Source organism: Coregonus clupeaformis, chromosome 15 (assembly GCF_020615455.1).
Source record: "Coregonus clupeaformis isolate EN_2021a chromosome 15, ASM2061545v1, whole genome shotgun sequence".
NCBI classification, from domain to species: Eukaryota; Metazoa; Chordata; class Actinopteri; order Salmoniformes; family Salmonidae; genus Coregonus; species Coregonus clupeaformis.
In genome coordinates this window covers 11,088,227-11,107,208 of record NC_059206.1, presented here as the reverse complement: position 1 = coordinate 11,107,208, position 18,982 = coordinate 11,088,227, and the positions used below count along the sequence as shown (strand labels likewise).

Genomic DNA, 18,982 nt, shown 5'->3' with positions numbered 1-18,982 from the left:
TGACTAAATACTTTTTTCCCCCACTGTAATTAGTGGGTAGGATAGTGTAGGAACAGACTACTATAATATAATTAGTGGGTAGGATAGTGTAGGAACTGACTAATATAATATAATATAATTAGTGGGTAGGATAGTGTAGGAACTGACTAATATAATATAATTAGTGGGTAGGATAGTGTAGGAACTGACTAATATAATATAATTAGTGGGTAGGATAGTGTAGGAACTGACTAATATAATATAATATAATTAGTGGGTAGGATAGTATAGGAACTGACTAATATAATATAATTAGTGGGTAGGATAGTGTAGGAACTGACTAATATAATATAATTAGTGGGTAGGACAGTGTAGGAACTGACTAATATAATATAATTAGTGGGTAGGATAGTATAGGAACTGACTAATATAATATAATTAGTGAGTAGGACAGTGTAGGAACTGACTAATATAATATTATTAGTGGGTAGGATAGTGTAGGAACTGACTAATATAATATAATTAGTGGGTAGCATAGTGTAGGAACAGACTACTATAATATAATTAGTGGGTAGGATAGTGTAGGAACTGACTAATATAATATAATTCGTGGGTAGGATAGTGTAGGAACTGACTAATATAATATAATATAATTAGTGGGTAGGATAGCATAGGAACCGACTAATATAATATAATTAGTGGGTAGGACAGTGTAGAACCGACTAATATAATATAATATAATTAGTGGTAGGATAGTGTAGAACTGACTAATATAATATAATATAATATAATATAATATAATATAATATAATATAATTAGTGGGTAGGATAGTGTAGGAACTGACTAATGTATTATAATTAGTGGGTAGGACAGTGTAGGAACTGACTAATATAATATAATTAGTGGGTAGGATAGTGTAGGAACTGACTAATATAATATAATATAATTAGTGGGTAGGATAGCATAGGAACTGACTAATATAATATAATATAATTAGTGGGTAGGATAGTGTAGGATCTGACTAATATAATATAATATAATATAATATAATATAATATAATTAGTGGGTAGGATAGTGTAGGAACGGACTAATGTATTATAATTAGTGGGTAGGACAGTGTAGGAACTGACTAATATAATATAATTAGTGGGTAGGATAGTGTAGGAACTGACTAATATAATATAATTAGTGGGTAGGATAGTGTAGGAACTGACTAATATAATATAATTAGTGGGTAGGATAGTGTAGGAACTGACTAATATAATATAATTAGTGGGTAGGATAGTGTAGGAACTGACTAATGTAATATAATTAGTGGGTAGGATAGTATAGGAACTGACTAATATAATATAATTAGTGGGTAGGATAGTGTAGGAACTGACTAATATAATATAATTAGTGGGTAGGATAGTGTAGGAACTGACTAATATAATATAATATAATTAGTGGGTAGGACAGTGTAGGAACTGACTAATATAATATAATTAGTGGGTAGGATAGTGTAGGAACTGACTAATATAATATAATATAATTAGTGGGTAGGATAGTGTAGGAACTGACTAATATAATATAATATAATTAGTGGGTAGGACAGTGTAGGAACTGACTACTATAATATAATCAGTGGGTAGGACAGTGTAGGAACTGACTAATATAATATAATTAGTGGGTAGGATAGTGTAGGAACTGACTAATATAATATAATTAGTGGGTAGGATAGTGTAGGAACAGACTACTTAATATAATATAATTAGTGGGTAGGATAGTGTAGGAACTGACTAATATAATATAATTAGTGGGTAGGATAGTATAGGAACTGACTAATATAATATAATTAGTGGGTAGGATAGTATAGAACGACTAATATAATATAATATAATTAGTGGGTAGGACAGTGTAGAACTGACTAATATAATATAATATAATTAGTGGGTAGGATAGTATAGGAACTGACTAATATAATATTATTAGTGGGTAGGATAGTATAGGAACTGACTAATATAATATAATTAGTGGGTAGGATAGTATAGGAACTGACTAATATAATATAATATAATTAGTGGGTAGGACAGTGTAGGAACTGACTAATATAATATAATATAATTAGTGGGTAGGACAGTGTAGGAACTGACTAATATAATATAATATAATTAGTGGGTAGGATAGTATAGGAACTGACTAATATAATATAATATAATTAGTGGGTAGGACAGTGTAGGAACTGACTAATATAATATAATATAATTAGTGGGTAGGATAGCATAGGAACTGACTAATATAATATTATTAGTGGGTAGGATAGTATAGGAACTGACTAATATAATATTATTAGTGGGTAGGATAGTGTAGGAACTGACTAATATAATATAATATAATATAATATAATATAATTAGTGGGTAGGATAGTATAGGAACTGACTAATATAATATAATTAGTGGGTAGGATAGTGTAGGAACTGACTAATATAATATAATATAATATAATATAATATAATATAATATAATTAGTGGGTAGGATAGTATAGGAACTGACTAATATAATATAATATAATATAATATAATTAGTGGGTAGGATAGTATAGGAACTGACTAATATAATATAATTAGTGGGTAGGATAGTGTAGGAACTGACTAATATAATATAATATAATATAATATAATATAATTAGTGGGTAGGATAGTGTAGGAACTGACTAATATAATATAATATAATATAATTAGTGGGTAGGATAGTATAGAACCGACTAATATAATATAATTAGTGGGTAGGATAGTGTAGGAACTGACTAATATAATATAATATAATATAATATAATATAATATAATTAGTGGGTAGGATAGTATAGGAACTGACTAATATAATATAATTAGTGGGTAGGATAGTGTAGGAACCGACTAATATAATATTATTAGTGGGTAGGATAGTGTGGAACCGACTAATATAATATAATTAGTGGGTAGGACAGTGTAGGAACTGACTAATGTAATATAATTAGTGGGTAGGATAGTGTAGGAACTGACTAATATAATATAATTAGTGGGTAGGACAGTGTAGGAACAGACTACTATAATATAATATAATTAGTGGGTAGGATAGTGTAGGAACTGACTAATATAATATAATTAGTGGGTAGGATAGTATAGGAACTGACTAATATAATATAATTAGTGGGTAGGACAGTGTAGGAACTGACTAATATAATATTATTAGTGGGTAGGATAGTATAGGAACTGACTAATATAATATAATTAGTGGGTAGGACAGTGTAGGAACTGACTAATATAATATTATTAGTGGGTAGGATAGTGTAGGAACTGACTAATATAATATAATTAGTGGGTAGGATAGTGTAGGAACTGACTAATATAATATAATATAATTAGTGGGTAGGATAGTGTAGGAACTGACTAATATAATATAATATAATTAGTGGGTAGGATAGTGTAAAACTGACTAAAATAATATTATTAGTGGGTAGGATAGTGTAGGAACTGACTAATATAATATAATTAGTGGGTAGGACAGTGTAGGAACTGACTAATATAATATAATATAATTAGTGGGTAGGATAGTGTAGGAATTGACTAATATAATATAATATAATCAGTGGGTAGGACAGTGTAGGAACTGACTACTATAATTTAATTAGTGGGTAGGATAGTGTAGGAACTGACTAATATAATATAATTAGTGGGTAGGATAGTGTAGGAACTGACTACTATAATATAATTAGTGGGTAGGATAGTATAGGAACTGACTACTATAATATAATTAGTGGGTAGGATAGTGTAGGAACTGACTAATATAATATAATTAGTGGGTAGGACAGTGTAGGAACGACTACTATAATATAATTAGTGGGTAGGACAGTGTAGAACTAGACTACTATAATATAATTAGTGGGTAGGATAGTATAGGAACTGACTACTATAATTTAATTAGTGGGTAGGATAGTAGGAACTGACTAATATAATATAATTAGTGGGTAGGATAGTGTAGGAACTGACTACTATAATATAATTAGTGGGTAGGATAGTATAGGAACTGACTACTATAATTTAATTAGTGGGAGGATAGTGTAGAACTGACTAATATAATATAATTAGTGGGTAGGATAGTGTAGGAACTGACTACTATAATATAATTAGTGGGTAGGATAGTATAGGAACCGACTAATATAATATTATTAGTGGGTAGGATAGTGTAGGAACCGACTAATATAATATAATATAATTAGTGGGTAGGATAGTGTAGGAACCGACTAATATAATATAATTAGTGGGTAGGACAGTGTAGGAACTGACTACTATAATATAATTAGTGGGTAGGACAGTGTAGGAACAGACTACTATAATATAATTAGTGGGTAGGATAGTGTAGGAACTGACTAATATAATATAATTAGTGGGTAGGATAGTGTAGGATCAGACTACTATAATATAATTAGTGGGTAGGATAGTATAGGAACTGACTAATATAATATTATTAGTGGGTAGGATAGTGTAGGAACTGACTAATATAATATAATTAGTGGGTAGGATAGTGTAGAACTGACTACTATAATATAATTAGTGGGTAGGATAGTATAGAAACTGACTAATATAATATAATATAATATTATTAGTGCGGTAGGATAGTGTAGGAACGACTAATATAATATAATTAGTGGGTAGGATAGTGTAGGAACTGACTAATATAATATAATATAATATTATTAGTGGGTAGGACAGTGTAGGAACTGACTAATATAATATAATTAGTGGGTAGGATAGTGTAGGAACTGACTAATATAATATAATTAGTGGGTAGGATAGTGTAGGAACTGACTAATATAATATAATATAATTAGTGGGTAGGATAGTGTAGGAACTGACTACTATAATATAATCAGTGGGTAGAATAGTGTAGGAACTGACTAATATAATATAATTAGTGGGTAGGATAGTGTAGGAACTGACTAATATAATATAATATAATTAGTGGGTAGGATAGTGTAGGAACTGACTACTATAATATAATCAGTGGGTAGAATAGTATAGGAACTGACTAATATAATATAATTAGTGGGTAGGATAGTATAGGAACTGACTAATGTAATATAATTAGTGGGTAGGACAGTGTAGGAACTGACTAATATAATATTATTAGTGGGTAGGACAGTGTAGGAACTGACTAATATAATATAATATAATTAGTGGGTAGGATAGTGTAGGAACTGACTAATATAATATAATATAATTAGTGGGTAGGATAGTGTAGGAACTGACTAATATAATATAATATAATTAGTGGGTAGGATAGTGTAGGAACTGACTAATATAATATTATTAGTGGGTAGGATAGTGTAGGAACTGACTAATATAATATAATTAGTGGGTAGGACAGTATAGGAACTGACTACTATAATATAATCAGTGGGTAGAATAGTATAGGAACTGACTAATATAATATTATTAGTGGGTAGGATAGTGTAGGAACTGACTAATATAATATAATTAGTGGGTAGGACAGTATAGGAACTGACTACTATAATATAATCAGTGGGTAGAATAGTATAGGAACTGACTAATATAATATAATTAGTGGGTAGGATAGTATAGGAACTGACTAATATAATATTATTAGTGGGTAGGATAGTATAGGAACTGACTACTATAATTTAATTAGTGGGTAGGATAGTGTAGGAACTGACTAATATAATATAATATAATTAGTGGGTAGGATAGTGTAGGAACTGACTAATATAATATAATATAATTAGTGGTAGGACAGTGTAGGAACAGACTACTATAATATAATTAGTGGGTAGGATAGTGTAGGAACTGACTAATATAATATAATTAGTGGGTAGGATAGTGTAGGAACAGACTACTATAATATAATTAGTGGGTAGGATAGTATAGGAACTGACTAATATAATATTATTAGTGGGTAGGATAGTGTAGGAACTGACTAATATAATATAATATAATTAGTGGGTAGGATAGTGTAGGAACTGACTACTATAATATAATTAGTGGGTAGGATAGTATAGGAACTGACTAATATAATATAATATAATTAGTGGGTAGGATAGTGTAGGAACTGACTAATATAATATAATTAGTGGGTAGGACAGTGTAGGAACTGACTAATATAATATAATTAGTGGGTAGGATAGTGTAGGAACTGACTAATATAATATAATTAGTGGGTAGGATAGTGTAGGAACTGACTAATATAATATAATTAATGGGTAGGATAGTGTAGGAACTGACTAATATAATATAATATAATTAGTGGGTAGGATAGTGTAGGAACTGACTAATATAATATAATTAGTGGGTAGGATAGTGTAGGAACTGACTAATATAATATAATATAATATTATTAGTGGGTAGGACAGTGTAGGAACTGACTAATATAATATAATTAGTGGGTAGGATAGTATAGGAACTGATTAATATAATATAATTAGTGGGTAGGACAGTGTAGGAACTGACTAATATAATATAATTAGTGGGTAGGATAGTGTAGGAACTGACTAATATAATATAATATAATTAGTGGGTAGGATAGTGTAGGAACTGACTAATGTAATATAATTAGTGGGTAGGATAGTGTAGGAACTGACTAATATAATATAATATAATATAATTAGTGGGTAGGATAGTATAGGAACTGATTAATATAATATAATTAGTGGGTAGGACAGTGTAGGAACTGATTAATATAATATAATTAGTGGGTAGGATAGTGTAGGAACTGACTAATATAATATAATTAGTGGGTAGGATAGTGTAGGAACTGACTAATATAATATAATATAATATAATTAGTGGGTAGGATAGTATAGGAACTGATTAATATAATATAATTAGTGGGTAGGACAGTGTAGGAACAGACTACTTAATATAATATAATTAGTGGGTAGGATAGTATAGGAACTGATTAATATAATATAATTAGTGGGTAGGATAGTATAGGAACTGACTAATATAATATAATTAGTGGGTAGGATAGTGTAGGAACTGATTAATATAATATAATTAGTGGGTAGGACAGTGTAGGAACAGACTACTTAATATAATATAATTAGTGGGTAGGATAGTATAGGAACTGACTAATATAATATAATTAGTGGGTAGGATAGTATAGGAACTGATTAATATAATATAATTAGTGGGTAGGATAGTATAGGAACTGACTAATATAATATAAATTAGTGGGTAGGATAGTATAGGAACTGATTAATATAATATAATTAGTGTGGGTAGGACAGTGTAGGAACAGACTACTTAATATAATATAATTAGTGGGTAGGATAGTATAGGAACTGACTAATATAATATAATTAGTGGGTAGGATAGTGTAGGAACAGACTACTTAATATAATACAATTAGTGGGTAGGATAGTATAGGAACTGACTACTATAATATAATATAATTAGTGGGTAGGACAGTGTAGAACTGACTACTATAATATAATTAGTGGGTAGGATAGTATAGGAACTGACTAATATAATATAATATAATTAGTGGGTAGGATAGTGTAGGAACTGACTAATATAATATAATTAGTGGGTAGGATAGTGTAGGAACTGACTAATGTAATATTATTAGTGGGTAGGATAGTATAGGAACTGACTAATATAATATAATTAGTGGGTAGGATAGTGTAGGAACTGACTAATGTAATATTATTAGTGGGTAGGATAGTGTAGGAACTGACTAATATAATATTATTAGTGGGTAGGATAGTGTAGGAACTGACTAATATAATATAATATAATTAGTGGGTAGGATAGTGTAGGAACTGACTAATATAATATTATTAGTGGGTAGGATAGTGTAGGAACTGACTAATATAATATTATTAGTGGGTAGGACAGTGTAGGAACTGACTAATATAATATACAGTGGGAAAAAAAGTATTTAGTCAGCCACCAATTGTGCAAGTTCTCCCACTTTAAAAAGATGAGAGAGGCCTGTAATTTTCATCATAGGTACACGTCAACTATGACAGACAAATGAGAAAAAAATTCCAGAAAATCACATTGTAGGATTTTTATGAATTTATTGGCATATGATGGTGGAAAATAAGTATTTGGTCAATAACAAAAGTTTCTCAATACTTTGTTATATACCATTTGTTGGCAATGACACAGGTCAAACGTTTTCTGTAAGTCTTCACAAGGTTTTCACACATTGTTGCTGGTATTTTGGCCCATTCCTCCATGCAGATCTCCTCTAGAGCAGTGATGTTTTGGGGCTGTCGCTGGGCAACACAGACTTTCAACTCCCTCCAAAGATTTTCTATGGGGTTGAGATCTGGAGACTGGCTAGGCCACTCCAGGACCTTGAAATGCTTCTACGAAGCCACTCCTTCATTGCCCGGGCGGTGTGTTTGGGATCATTGTCATGCTGAAAAGACCCAGCCACGTTTCATCTTCAATGCCCTTGCTGATGGAAGGAGGGTTTCACTCAAAATCTCACGATACATGGCCCCATTCATTCTTTCCTTTACACGGATCAGTCATCCTGGTCCCTTTGCAGAAAAAACAGCCCCAAAGCATGATGTTTCCAACCCCATGCTTCACAGTAGGTATGGTGTTCTTTGGATGCAACTCAGCATTCTTTGTCCTCCAAACATGACGAGTTGAGTTTTTACCAAAAAGTTATATTTTGGTTTCATCTGACCATATGACATTCTCCCAATCCTCTTCTGGATCATCCAAATGCACTTCAGACGGGCCTGGACATGTACTGGCTTAAGCAGGGGGACACGTCTCTCACTGCAGGATTTGAGTCCCTAGCGGCGTAGTGTGTTACTGATGGTAGGCTTTGTTACTTTGGTCCCAGCTCTCTGCAGGTCATTCACTAGGTCCCCCGTGTGGTTCTGGGATTTTTGCTCACCGTTCTTGTGATCATTTTGACCCCACGGGGTGAGATCTTGCGTGGAGCCCCAGATCGAGGGAGATTATCAGTGGTCTTGTATGTCTTCCATTTCCTAATAATTGCTCCCACAGTTGATTTCTTCAAACCAAGCTGCTTACCCTATTGCAGATTCAGTCTTCCCAGCCTGGTGCAGGTCTCACAATTTTGTTTTTGGTGTCCTTTGACAGCTCTTTGGTCTTGGCCATTGTGGAGTTTGGAGTGTGACTGTTTGAGGTTGTGGACAGGTGTCTTTTATACTGATAACAAGTTCAAACAGGTGCCATTAATACAGGTAACAGTGGAGGACAGAGTAGCCTCTTAAAGAAGAAGTTACAGGTCTGTGAGAGCCAGAAATCTTGCTTGTTTGTAGGTGACCAAATACTTATTTTCCACCATAATTTGCAAATAAATTCATTAAAAATCCTACAATGGGATTTTCTGGATTTTTTTTTCTCAATTTGTCTGTCATAGTTGACGTGTACCTATGATGAGAATTACAGGCCTCTCTCATCTTTTTAAATGAGAGAACTTGCACAATTGGTGGCTGACTAAATACTTTTTTCCCCCACTGTAATTAGTGGGTAGGATAGTGTAGGAACAGACTACTATAATATAATTAGTGGGTAGGATAGTATAGGAACTGATTAATATAATATAATTAGTGGGTAGGATAGTATAGGAACTGACTAATATAATATAATTAGTGGGTAGGATAGTGTAGGAACTGATTAATATAATATAATTAGTGGGTAGGACAGTGTAGGAACAGACTACTTAATATAATATAATTAGTGGGTAGGATAGTATAGGAACTGACTAATATAATATAATTAGTGGGTAGGATAGTATAGGAACTGATTAATATAATATAATTAGTGGGTAGGATAGTATAGGAACTGACTAATATAATATAATTAGTGGGTAGGATAGTATAGGAACTGATTAATATAATATAATTAGTGGGTAGGACAGTGTAGGAACAGACTACTTAATATAATATAATTAGTGGGTAGGATAGTATAGAACCGACTAATATAATATAATTAGTGGGTAGGATAGTGTAGGAACAGACTACTTAATATAATATAATTAGTGGGTAGGATAGTATAGAACTGACTACTATAATATAATATAATTAGTGGGTAGGACAGTGTAGGAACTGACTACTATAATATAATTAGTGGGTAGGATAGTATAGGAACTGACTAATATAATATAATATAATTAGTGGGTAGGATAGTGTAGGAACTGACTAATATAATATAATTAGTGGGTAGGATAGTGTAGAACCGACTAATGTAATATTAGTGGGTAGGATAGTATAGGAACCACTAATATAATATAATTAGTGGGTAGGATAGTGTAGAACTGACTAATGTAATATTATTAGTGGGTAGGATAGTGTAGGAACCGACTAATATAATATTATTAGTGGGCAGGATAGTGTAGGAACTGACTAATATAATATAATATAATTAGTGGGTAGGATAGTGTAGGAACTGACTAATATAATATTATTAGTGGTGGATAGTGTAGGAACTGACTAATATAATATTATTGTGGGTAGGACAGTGTAGGAACTGACTAATATAATATACAGTGGGGAAAAGTATTTAGTCAGCCACCAATTGTGCAAGTTCTCCCACTTAAAAAAGATGAGAGAGGCCTGTAATTTTCATCATAGGTACACGTCAACTATGACAGACAAAATGAGAAAAAAAATTCCAGAAAATCACATTGTAGGATTTTTAATGAATTTATTGGCATATGATGGTGGAAAATAAGTATTTGGTCAATAACAAAAGTTTCTCAATACTTTGTTATATACCCTTTGTTGGCAATGACACAGGTCAAACGTTTTCTGTAAGTCTTCACAAGGTTTTCACACATTGTTGCTGGTATTTTGGCCCATTCCTCCATGCAGATCTCCTCTAGAGCAGTGATGTTTTGGGGCTGTCGCTGGGCAACACAGACTTTCAACTCCCTCCAAAGATTTTCTATGGGGTTGAGATCTGGAGACTGGCTAGGCCACTCCAGGACCTTGAAATGCTTCTTACGAAGCCACTCCTTCATTGCCCGGGCGGTGTGTTTGGGATCATTGTCATGCTGAAAGACCCAGCCACGTTTCATCTTCAATGCCCTTGCTGATGGAAGGAGGGTTTCACTCAAAAATCTCACGATACATGGCCCCATTCATTCTTTCCCTTACACGGATCATCATCCTGGTCCCTTTGCAGAAAAACAGCCCCAAAGCATGATGTTTCCAACCCCATGCTTCACAGTAGGTATGGTGTTCTTTGGATGCAACTCAGCATTCTTTGTCCTCCAAACATGACGAGTTGAGTTTTTACCAAAAAAGTTATATTTTGGTTTCATCTGACCATATGACATTCTCCCAATCCTCTTCTGGATCATCCAAATGCACTTCAGACGGGCCTGGACATGTACTGGCTTAAGCAGGAGGGACACGTCTCTCACTGCAGGATTTGAGTCCCTGGCGGCGTAGTGTGTTACTGATGGTAGGCTTTGTTACTTTGGTCCCAGCTCTCTGCAGGTCATTCACTAGGTCCCCGTGGTTCTGGGGATTTTGCTCACCGTTCTTGTGATCATTTTGACTCCCACGGGGTGAGATCTTGCGTGAGCCCCAGATCGAGGGAGATTATCAGTGGTCTTGTATGTCTTCCATTTCCTAATAATTGCTCCCACAGTTGATTTCTTCAAACCAAGCTGCTTACCTATTGCAGATTCAGTCTTCCCAGCCTGGCAGGTCTACAATTTTGTTTTTGGTGTCCTTTGACAGCTCTTTGGTCTTGGCCATTGTGGAGTTTTGGAGTGTGACTGTTTGAGGTTGTGGACAGGTGTCTTTATACTGATAACAAGTTCAAACAGGTGCCATTAATACAGGTAACGAGTGGAGGACAGAGTAGCCTCTTAAAGAAGAAGTTACAGGTCTGTGAGAGCCAGAAATCTTGCTTGTTTGTAGGTGACCAAATACTTATTTTCCACCATAATTTGCAAATAAATTCATTAAAAATCCTACAATGGGATTTTCTGGATTTTTTTCTCAATTTGTCTGTCATAGTTGACGTGTACCTATGATGAGAATTACAGGCCTCTCATCTTTTTAAATGAGAGAACTTGCACAATTGGTGGCTGACTAAATACTTTTTTCCCCACTGTAATTAGTGGGTAGGATAGTGTAGGAACAGACTACTATAATATAATTAGTGGGTAGGATAGTGTAGGAACTGACTAATATAATATAATATAATTAGTGGGTAGGATAGTGTAGGAACTGACTAATATAATATAATTAGTGGGTAGGATAGTGTAGAACTGACTAATATAATATAATTAGTGGGTAGGATAGTGTAGGAACTGACTAATATAATATAATATAATTAGTGGTAGGATAGTATAGGAACCGACTAATATAATATAATTAGTGGGTAGGATAGTGTAGAAACTGACTAATATAATATAATTAGTGGTTAGGACAGTGTAGGAACTGACTAATATAATATAATTAGTGGGTAAGATAGTATAGAACTGACTAATATAATATAATTAGTGAGTAGGACAGTGTAGGAACTGACTAATATAATATTATTAGTGGGTAGGATAGTGTAGGAACTGACTAATATAATATAATTAGTGGGTAGCATAGTGTAGGAACAGACTACTATAATATAATTTAGTGGGTAGGATAGTGTAGGAACTGACTAATATAATATAATCTGTGGGTAGGATAGTGTAGGAACTGACTAATATAATATAAAATATAATTAGTGGGTAGGATAGCATAGGAACTGACTAATATAATATAATTAGTGGGTAGGACAGTGTAGGAACTGACTAATATAATATAATATAATTAGTGGGTAGGATAGTGTAGGAACTGACTAATATAATATAATATAATATAATATAATATAATATAATATAATATAATATAATATAATTAGTGGGTAGGATAGTGTAGGAACTGACTAATGTATTATAATTAGTGGGTAGGACAGTGTAGGAACTGACTAATATAATATAATTAGTGGGTAGGATAGTGTAGGAACTGACTAATATAATATAATATAATTAGTGGGTAGGATAGCATAGGAACAACTAATATAATATAATATAATTAGTGGGTAGGATAGTGTAGGATCTGACTAATATAATATAATATAATATAATATAATATAACATAATTAGTGGTAGGATAGTGTAGGAACGGACTAATGTATTATAATTAGTGGGTAGGACAGTGTAGGAACCGACTAATATAATATAATTAGTGGGTAGGATAGTGTAGGAACTGACTAATATAATATAATTAGTGGGTAGGATAGTGTAGAACTGACTAATATAATATAATTAGTGGTAGGATAGTGTAGGAACCGACTAATATAATATAATTAGTGGGTAGGATAGTGTAGAACTGACTAATGTAATATAATTAGTGGGTAGGATAGTATAGAACTGACTAATATAATATAATTAGTGGGTAGGATAGTGTAGGAACTGACTAATATAATATAATTAGTGGGTAGGATAGTGTAGAACTGACTAATATAATATAATATAATTAGTGGGTAGGACAGTGTAGGAACTGACTAATATAATATAATTAGTGGGTAGGATAGTGTAGGAACTGACTAATATAATATAATATAATTAGTGGGTAGGATAGTGTAGGAACTGACTAATATAATATAATATAATTAGTGGGTAGGACAGTGTAGGAACTGACTACTATAATATAATCAGTGGGTAGGACAGTGTAGGAACTCTAATGTAGGAACTGACTAATATAATATAATTAGTGGGTAGGATAGTGTAGAAACAGACTACTTAATATAATATAATTAGTGGGTAGGATAGTGTAGGAACTGACTAATATAATATAATTAGTGGGTAGGATAGTATAGGAACTGACTAATATAATATAATTAGTGGGTAGGATAGTATAGGAACTGACTAATATAATATAATATAATTAGTGGGTAGGACAGTGTAGGAACTGACTAATATAATATAATATAATTAGTGGGTAGGATAGTATAGGAACTGACTAATATAATATTATTAGTGGGTAGGATAGTATAGGAACTGACTAATATAATATAATTAGTGGGTAGGATAGTATAGGAACTGACTAATATAATATAATATAATTAGTGGGTAGGACAGTGTAGGAACTGACTAATATAATATAATATAATTAGTGGGTAGGACAGTGTAGGAACTGACTAATATAATATAATATAATTAGTGGTAGGATAGTATAGGAACTGACTAATATAATATAATATAATTAGTGGGTAGGACAGTGTAGGAACTGACTAATATAATATAATATAATTAGTGGGTAGGATAGCATAGAACTGACTAATATAATATTATAGTGGGTAGGATAGTATAGGAACTGACTAATATAATATAATATAATTAGTGGGTAGGATAGTGTAGGAACTGACTACTATAATATAATCAGTGGGTAGGACAGTGTAGGAACTGACTAATATAATATAATTAGTGGGTAGGATAGTGTAGAACGACTAATATAATATAATTAGTGGGTAGGATAGTGTAGGAACAGACTACTTAATATAATATAATTAGTGGGTAGGATAGTGTAGGAACTGACTAATATAATATAATTAGTGGGTAGGATAGTATAGGAACAGACTAATATAATATAATTAGTGGGTAGGATAGTATAGGAACTGACTAATATAATATAATATAATTAGTGGGTAGGACAGTGTAGGAACTGACTAATATAATATAATATAATTAGTGGGTAGGATAGTATAGGAACTGACTAATATAATATTATTAGTGGGTAGGATAGTATAAGAACACTAATATAATATAATTAGTGGGTAGGATAGTATAGGAACTGACTAATATAATATAATATAATTAGTGGTAGGACAGTGTAGAACCGACTAATATAATATAACATAATTAGTGGGTAGGATAGTATAGGAACTGACTAATATAATATAATATAATTAGTGGTAGGACAGTGTAGGAACTGACTAATATAATATAATATAATTAGTGGGTAGGATAGCATAGAACCGATTAATATAATATTATTAGTGGGTAGGATAGTATAGAACCGACTAATATAATATAATATAATTAGTGGGTAGGATAGTGTAGGAACTGACTAATATAATATAATTAGTGGGTAGGACAGTGTAGGAACTGACTAATATAATATAATATAATTAGTGGGTAGGATAGTATAGAACCGACTAATATAATATAATATAATTAGTGGGTAGGATAAATAGGAACTGACTAATATAATATTATTAGTGGGTAGGATAGTGTAGGAAGACTACTATAATATAATCAGTGGGTAGGATAGTGTAGGAACCGACTAATATAATATAATATAATTAGTGGGTAGGACAGTGTAGGAACTGACTAATATAATATAATTAGTGGTAGATAGTGAGGAACTGACTAATATAATATAATTAGTGGAGGGGACAGTGCAGGAACCGACTAATATAATATAATTAGTGGGTAGGATAGTGTAGGAACTGACTAATATAATATAATATAATTAGTGGGTAGGATAGTGTAGGAACTGACTAATATAATATAATTAGTGGGTAGGATAGTGTAGAACTGACTAATATAATATAATATAATTAGTGGGTAGGAGTAGTGTAAGACCGACTAATATAATATAAAGTGGGTAGGATAGTGAGGAACCGACTAATATAATATAATATAATTAGTGGGTAGGATAGTGTGAACCGACTAATATAATATAATATAATTAGTGGGTAGGATAGTGTAGAACCGATTAATATAATATAATTAGTGGGGTAGTTAAGTGTAGGAACTGACTAATAAATATAATTAGTGGTAGGATAGTGTAGGGCAACTGACTAATATAATATAATTAATAGTGGGTGGATAGTGTAGAACCGACTAATATAATATAATATAATTAGTGGGTGGATAGTGTAGAAACTGACTAATATAATATAATTAGTGGGTGGGATAGTGTAGAACCGACACTAATATAATATAAATTAGGGTAGGATAGTGTAGGAACCGACTAATATAACAGAATTAGTGGGTAAGACAGTGAGAACTGACTAATATAATATAATATAATTAGTGGGTAGGATAGTGTAGGAACCGACTAATATAATATAATTAGTGGGTAGGATAAAGTGTAGGAACTGACTAATATAATATAAATAATTAGTGGGTAGGATAGTGTAGGAACCGACTAATATAATATAATTAGTGGGCAGGATAGTGTAGAACTGACTAATATAATATAATATAATTAGTGGGTAGGATAGTTTAGGGAACTGACTAATATAATATAACTATAATTAGGTGGGTAGGATAGTGTAGGAACTGACTAATATAATATAATTAGTGGGTAGGATAGTGTAGGAACTGACTAATATAATATAATTAGTGGGTAGGATAGTGTAGGAACTGACTAATATAAGATAATATAATTAGTGGGTAGGGATAGTGCAGAACTGACTCAATATAATATAATATAATTAGTGGGTAGGATAGTGTAGGAACTGACTAATATAATATAATTAGTGGTAGGATAGTGTAGAACTGACTAATATAATATAAATTAGTGGAGGATAGTGTAGGAACTGACTAATATAATACTATAATTAGTGGGTAAGACAGTGTAGGAACTGACTAATATATTATAATTAGTGGGTAGGATAGTGTGGGAACTGACTAATATAATATAATTAGTGGGTAGGATAGTGTAGGAACTGACTAATATAATATAATATAATTAGTGGGTAGGATAGTGTAGAACTGACTAATATAATATAATTAGTGGGTAGGATAGTGTAGGAACTGACTAATATAATATAATATAATTAGTGGTAGGATAGTATAGGAACCGACTAATATAATAAATTAGTGGGGAGGATAGTGTAGAACTGACTAATATAATATAAATTAGTGGGTAGGATAGTGTAGGAACTGACTAATATAATATAATTAGTGGTAGGATAGTGTAGGAACTGACTAATATAATATAATATAATTAGTGGTAGGATAGTATGGAACTGACTAATATAATATAATTAGTGGGTAGGACAGTGTAGGAACTGACTAATATAATATAATTAGTGGGTAGGATAGTGTAGGAACCGACTAATATAATATAACTTAGTGGGTAGGATAGTGTAGGAACTGACTAATATAATATAATTAGTGGGTAGGATAGTGGAGGAACTGACTAATATAATATAATTAGTGGGTAGGATAGTGTAGAACTGACTAATATAATATAATTAGTGGGTAGGATAGTATAGGAACCGACTAATATAATATAATTAGGGGTAGGATAGTGTGAACTGACTAATATAAATAATATAATATAATTAGTGGGTAGGATAGTGTAGGAACTGACTAATATAATATAATATAATTAGTGGGTAGGATAGTGTAGAACTGACTAATATAATATAATTAGTGGGTAGGATAGTGTAGGAACCGACTAATATAATATAATTAGTGGGTAGGATAGTGTAGGAACTGACTAATATAATATAATAGTGAGTAGGACAGTGTAGAACCGACTAATATAATATAATTAGTGGGCTAGTATAGAACCGACTAATGTATAGGTAGGATAGTGTAGAACTGACTAATATAATATAATATAATTAGTGGGTAGGATAGTATAGAACCGACTAATATAATATAATATAATTAGTGGTAGGATAGTATAGGAACCGACTAATGTAATATAATTAGTGGTAGGATAGTGTAGGATACTGACTAATATAATATAATTAGTGGGTAGGATAGTATAGGAACTGACTAATATAATATAATATAATTAGTGGTAGGATAGTGTAGGAACTGACTAATATAATATAACTATAATTAGTGGTAGGATAGTGTAGGAACCGACTAATATAATATAATATAATATAATTAGTGGGTAGGATAGTGTAGGAACTGACTAATATAATATAATATAATATAATTAGTGGGTAGGATAGTGTAGAAACTGACTAATATAATATAAATTAGTGGGTAAGGATAGTGTAGGAACCGACTAATATAATATAATTAGTGGTAGGATAGTGTAGAACTGACTAATATAATATAATTAGGAGTAGGACAGTGTAGAACTGACTAATATAATATAATTAGTGGGTAGGATAGTATAGGAACTGACTAATGTAATATAATTAGTGGGTAGGATAGTGTAGGAACTGACTAATATAATATAATATAATTAGTGGGTAGGATAGTATAGGAACTGACTAATATAATATAACATAATTAGTGGTAGGATAGTATAGAACCGACTAATGTATTATAATTAGTGGGTAGGATAGTGTAGGAACTGACTAATATAATATAATTAGTGGGTAGGATAGTATAGAACCGACTAATATAATATAATATAATTAGTGGGTAGGATAGTGTAGGAACGACATATAATATAATATAATTAGTGGGTAGGATAGTGTAGGAACGACTAATATAATATAATATAATTAGTGGGTAGGATAGTATAGGAACTGACTAATATAATATAATATAATTAGTGGGTAGGATAGTGTAGGAACTGACTAATATAATATAATTAGTGAGTAGGACAGTGTAGGAACTGACTAATATAATATAATTAGTGGGTAGGATAGTATAGAAACATACTAATATAATATAATTAGTGGGTAGGATAGTGTAGAAACTGACTCATGTAATATAATTAGTGGGTAGGATAGTGTAGAACGACTAATATAATAAAATTAGTGGGTAGGATAGTATAGGAACTGACTAATATAATATAATATAATTAGTGGGTAGGATAGTGTAGGAACTGACTAATATAATATTATTAGTGGGTAGGATAGTGTAGGAACTGACTAATATAATATACAGTGGGGAAAAAAAGTATTTAGTCAGCCACCAATTGTGCAAGTTCTCCCACTTAAAAAGATGAGAGAGGCCTGTAATTTTCATCATAGGTACACGTCAACTATGACAGACAAAATGAGAAAAAAAATTCCAGAAAATCACATTGTAGGATTTTTTATGAATT

General features: G+C 31.8%; 1 protein-coding gene across 1 annotated transcript in view; it reads right to left on the bottom strand.

The window, feature by feature from the left end:
* Positions 1-11,119, bottom strand: part of il11ra (interleukin 11 receptor, alpha) — a 66,687-nt gene extending 55,568 nt beyond the window's left edge. The window contains exon 1 of the mRNA XM_045225350.1: positions 11,108-11,119. Coding sequence (XP_045081285.1) covers positions 11,108-11,119 — 12 coding nt within the window. The remainder of the gene's footprint in view (positions 1-11,107) is intronic.
* Between the last annotated feature and the right edge of the window lie 7,863 nt (positions 11,120-18,982).